Source organism: Colobus angolensis, unplaced genomic scaffold (assembly GCF_000951035.1).
Source record: "Colobus angolensis palliatus isolate OR3802 unplaced genomic scaffold, Cang.pa_1.0 Scaffold142, whole genome shotgun sequence".
NCBI classification, from domain to species: domain Eukaryota; kingdom Metazoa; phylum Chordata; class Mammalia; order Primates; family Cercopithecidae; genus Colobus; species Colobus angolensis.
The window spans coordinates 4,769,718-4,775,131 of record NW_012114511.1 but is presented as its reverse complement, the minus strand read 5'-3'; the positions used below and the strand labels follow the sequence as shown (position 1 = coordinate 4,775,131).

General features: G+C 42.5%; 1 protein-coding gene across 3 annotated transcripts in view; it reads left to right on the top strand.

Moving 5' to 3' along the window:
* DNAJC18 (DnaJ (Hsp40) homolog, subfamily C, member 18) overlaps positions 1-5,414 on the top strand; it is a 32,314-nt gene that overhangs the window by 5,420 nt on the left and 21,480 nt on the right. For all 3 annotated transcript variants that reach the window (XM_011935325.1, XM_011935324.1, XM_011935326.1), the window contains one exon: positions 1,269-1,455. In XM_011935325.1, the coding sequence (XP_011790715.1) occupies positions 1,269-1,455 (187 nt within the window). The remainder of the gene's footprint in view (positions 1-1,268; positions 1,456-5,414) is intronic.

Sequence of the window (5,414 nt, the reverse complement as noted above, 5' to 3'; positions counted from 1 at the left end):
AGCGGTCAGGCCCCGCCCGTGCCAGGGTGACTGGAGGGCCCGTGGGGGTGCTGCGGTCTCTCCGCAGCTTGCTAACCTGGCCCATATCTTCCGCCTAACTGGGCCACCTGACCTTAAGTCCCTGTTTGAACATGTCGCTCCAGCCGGCATCAGAACCAGCCTTTTCCACCCTACAGTCAGGCAAAAAGTATTGATCCAATACCTATTGCATGCCCCGCATCATGCTGATTCTGCAGCGGGGATTTGACTGACACGGGTCCCTTAGCTTACAAAACTCGCAGCCCTCTGAGAGTTTGACGACTGAACAGTCAATTACAAAACGGACTAGTAATACAAAACGGCCTGGGCTACACAGCAAGATCAGGGATTTGGAGAGCACACTGACAAGGTAGCTAACGCAGACTGGCTGTTAAGGGAGGTTTCTTGCAGAGTGTTACAAACGGTGACAAGAAGGATGCGTTGGAGTTAGCCAGGCCGACTTAGAGGAATAGTGTCCAGGAGCAGTGGGTGGAGGTAGCTGAGGGATGTTAAGCGGAAGAAAGATGTTGTTAAAGGCTTTCCCAGGTCCTCCGAGAACACATGAGTGCTCTGCTCCTTTTGACTGGATTGCTTATGACCCTCTTTACATTCTGCAGGTGTTGTTATTGAATCTTCTCCCTTTAAACCAGGGGTATCCAATCTTTTGGCTTCCCTGGGCCACATTGGAAGAATTGTCTTGGGCTACACATAAAATACACTAACTGACTAAATAACTGATGACAGCTGATGAGCTTAAAAATAAAATTTCAAAAACACATCTCATAATGCTCGAAGAAAGTTTACGAATTTATGTTGAGCTCAAAGCCGTGCTTGGCCGCATGCCATCTGTGGGCCGCGGGTTGGACAAGCTTGCATTAAACTAACCTCTTTGTGGTCAGGAGCAGGTCTTACCCATCTGCCCCCTTGATCTATCTAGCCAAGTTCCTTGGTATATATTCTATAATTGTTAGTGTAAAAGAATTGAACTCCTCTCTACTTTAAATCTTAGAGGTGGGAGGAAGTGCAACAAAAAAATACTACTTTACAAGCAGTGTCTCTTCTGACCATGGACCATAGAGAAACAGATGTTTATTCAGCTTTGTATGACAAAGTCAGCATGACATCCCTACCCCTGGCCATCACACTTACCTTCTCATGCTTAGGAGCAGCCTCCCAGAGAGCTAAGGCAGGTTGCAAAGTTGATTTTCAGGGTCAGATGGAGACCTAATGGAGGGGCTGTTGCTTTGCAGCTTACATTGATGCAGTTAGAAGAAACAAATACCCAGAAGACACACCTCCTGAGAGTCATGACCCCTGTGGCTGCTGTAACTGCATGAAGGCCCAAAAGGAAAAGAAGTCTGAGAATGAGTGGACTCAGACCCGGCAGGGTGAGGGGACCTCCATGTATAGTGAGGAACAGCTGCTTGGGGTACAAAGGTGAGCATGTGGTGGGATTGAATGAGTGATTTTATGGAAAGTGCTTAGAAGAGTGCCTGGATGTGCTATGTAAGTATTGACTGATGATGATGATGATGATGATAATGATAATTGAAGCATACTAGCTTCTTGACCTCAGAGGGAAGACTGAGTAGAAGTGGAATATTAGGGTATAACACGAACTAACTACCCTGCTTCTACTTTAAGAGAGGCAGCAGAAACCAACTAGACACAACACACATCTATAGGACATTCTGTCAACAACAGAAAGAGGGATATCCCTACCAATCTAACAGAATGATTTTCTTCTTAAGGATACATAGAATATTCTCCAGGATAGACCATATCTTAGGTCATAAAACAAGCCTCAGTAAATTTAAAAAGATTGAAATCATACAGTGTATGGTCTCTGAAATCAAAAACAAAGGGAAATTTGAGAAATTCACAAATATGTGGAAATTAAACTACAAGCTCATAATAAGCAAACGAGTCACAGAATAAATCACTAGGAAAGCTAGAAATGCTTTGAGATGAGGGAAAAGTAAAACACGACATACTAAAATGTATAGGATGCAGCTAAAACAGTGCTTAGTAGGAAATTTATAGCTCTAAATGCTTATTTTTTTGATAAAAGACTCCAAATCAGTAACCTAATCTACCTTAAGGAAGTAGACAGCCTGGACAATACAGTGAAACCTTCTCTCTACCAAAAAAAAAAAAAAGTATATATATATATAAAAATTAGCTTGGTGTGGTGGTGGGAGTATGTAGTCCCAGCTACTTGGGAGGCTGAGGCAGGAGGATTGCTTGAACCCAGTAGGTCGAAGCTGCAGTGAGTCATGATCACACCACTGCACTCCTGTCTGGACAGCAGAGCAAGACCCTATCTCTCAAAAAAAAAAAAAAAAGAAAGAAAGAGGGATATCCCTACCAATCTAAATACTATGAACAATTGTATACCAACAAATTAGATAACCTAGATAAAATCAACAAATGCCTAGAAAGACACAAATTACTGAATCTGACTTAAGAAAAAAATGAAGTCCAGGCATGGTGGGTCACACCTGTAATCCTAGTGCTTTGGGGGTGCTGAGGCAGGAGGATTGCTTGAGACCAGGAGTTTTAGACCAGCCTGGGCAACATAGTAAGACCTTATATCTAAAAAAACAACAACAAAAAAAATACTTGGGCATGGTGGCACATGCCTGTGGCTACTTTGGAGACTGAAGCAGGAGGATCACTTGAGCCTAGGAATCTGAGGTTACAATAAGCTATGATAGTGCCACTGCATTGCAGCTTGGGTGACAGAGTGAGACCTTATTTCCAAAAAAAAAAGAAAAAAAATTGAAAACCCAGGTAGACCTACAACAAATAAGGTGATTTAATTAACAATCAAAAAACTTCTGGCTGGTCATGGTGGCTCATGCCCGTAATCCCATTACTTTGGGAGGCTGAGGCGGGAGGATCACTTGAGCCCAGGAGTTCAAGACCAGCCTGGCCACATGGCAAAACTTCATCACTACAATATAAAACAAACAAAAAGACCCCACAAAAATTAGCCAAGCATAGTGGTGCACATCTGCAGTCCCAGCTGCTCAGGAGGCTGAGATGGGAGGATTGATGGAGCCTGGAAGGGTGAGGCTACAGTGAGCAGTGATTGCACCACTGCACTCCAGTCTGGGTGACAGAGGGAGACCCTGTCTGGAAAAAAAAAAAAAAACTTCCAATGAAGAGAAGTCCAGGCCCAGCTGGCTTCATTCTTTGAGGCCAATAGTACACTGTAACCAAAACCAGACAAAAATATCATAAGAAATCTAAACTATCAATCAATATCCCTTATTGGTTTATATATATATATATATATATATATGTATGTATGTGTATACATATGTATGTATGTGTATGTATATATATACACATATATATATATTAAAATCTTCAATAAAATACTAGCAAAACAAATACAGCAACGTAAAAAGTATTACACATTTTGACCAAGTGGGATTTATCCCAGTATTATAGGATTGTTTAACACACAAAAGTCAATCAATGTAACATACCATGTTAATAGTATAAAGTACAAAAATCACATGATCATTTCAATAGGTACAGAAAAAGCATTTAACAAAATCCAACACTCTTTTTTTTTTTTTTTTTTTTGAGATGGATTCTTGCTCTGTCACCCAAACTGGAGTGCAATGCCACGATCTCGGCTCACTGCAACCTCTGCCTCCCAGGTTCAAGCAATTCTCCGGCCTCAGCCTCCCAAGTAGCTGAGACTACAGACATGCACCACCACACCCAGCTAATTTTTGTATTTTTAGTGGAGACGGGGTTTTACCATGTTGGCCAGGATGGTCTCGTGACCTCGTGATCCGCCCGCCTCGGCCTCCCAAAATGCTGGGATTACAGGCGTGAGCCACTGTGCCCAGCCCCAACACTCTTTCGTAATAAAAACACTCAACTAGGAATAGAAGGGAACTTTCTCAACCTGATAACGTCCATCTACACAAATCCACAGTTAACATCATACTTAAAGGTGAACAACTGGGTGTTTTCCCACCAAGATCAGGAACAAGACAAGTATGTCTGTTCACTCTTGCCATTCTGTTCAACATTGTACTAGAGGGTCAAGCCAGGGCATTTAAGCAAGAAAAAGAAATAAAAGCCAACCAGATTGGAAAGAAGAGTAAAACTACATCCACAGATGACATGATCTTGTAAATGGAAAATCCTAATGAATACACATACACACACACACACAAATACTGTTAGACCTGATAAACAAGTTGGACAAAGTTACAGAATATAAGATCAATATACAAAAATTATCATTTTTCTATATACTAGCAATGAACAATCAAAAAATGAAATTAAGAAAATATAGTTGAGGCTGGGTGTGGTGGCTCATGCCTGTAATCCCAAAACTTTGGGAGGCCAAGATGGGAGGATCACTTGAAGCTAGGAGTTCAAGATGAGCCTGAACAACATAGCAAGGCCCTGTCTCTACTAAAAATAAAAATTTAGCCAGGTGTGGTGGCATGCACCCGAAATCCCAGCTACTCAGAAGGCTGAGGTAGGTGGATCCCTTCAGCCAGGAGTTCGAGGCTGCAGTGAGCTATGATCACCCCACTGCAATCCAGCCTGGGTGACAAAGCAAGACCCTGTCTCTATAAATAAATAAATAAATAGTTTAAAAAAAGAAGATACAGTTGGCCTTTGAACAACACAGGCTTGAGTGGCATGGATTTGAACCGTGGATTTTTATATGTAAATTTTTAAAGATAAATGCATTGGAAAAACTTTTTAGATTTGCAACAATTTGAAAAATTTTGGCCAGGTGCAGTGGCTCATACCTGTAATCCCAGCACTTTGGGAGGCCGAGGCAGGAAGATTACTTGGGCTCAGAAGTTCGAGACCAGCCTGGGCAACATGGCAAAACCCCGTCTCTACTAAAAATACAAAATTAGCCAGGCGTGGTGGCACACACCTGTAGTCCCAGCTACTTGGGAGGCTGAGGCAGGAGAATGGCATGAACCCAGGAGGCGGAGCTTGCAGTGAGCCGAGATGCTAATCATCTCTTTGTGAGCAGTTTGTCTCTTCAGTAAATTATGTTTAGCAGTAAAAAGTAATCTCTTGCAGTTCTTGAGGTTTTTGTTTTGTTTTGTTTTTGATACGGAGTTTTGCTCTTGTCGCCCAAGCTGGAGTGCAGTGGCATGATCTTGGCTCACTGCAACCTCCTCCACCTCCCGGGTTCAAGCAATTGTTCCTGCCTCTGCCTCCCAAGTAGCTGGGATTACAGGCACCCACCATCACGCCTGGCTAATTTTTGTATTTTTAGTAGAGACAGGGTTTCACCATATTGGCCAAGCTGGTCTTGAACTCCTGGCCTTGTGATAACGCCTGCACTTAATGCTAGCAGATATGGAAACATTGCACTTTTTGCAAAATACCTTTTT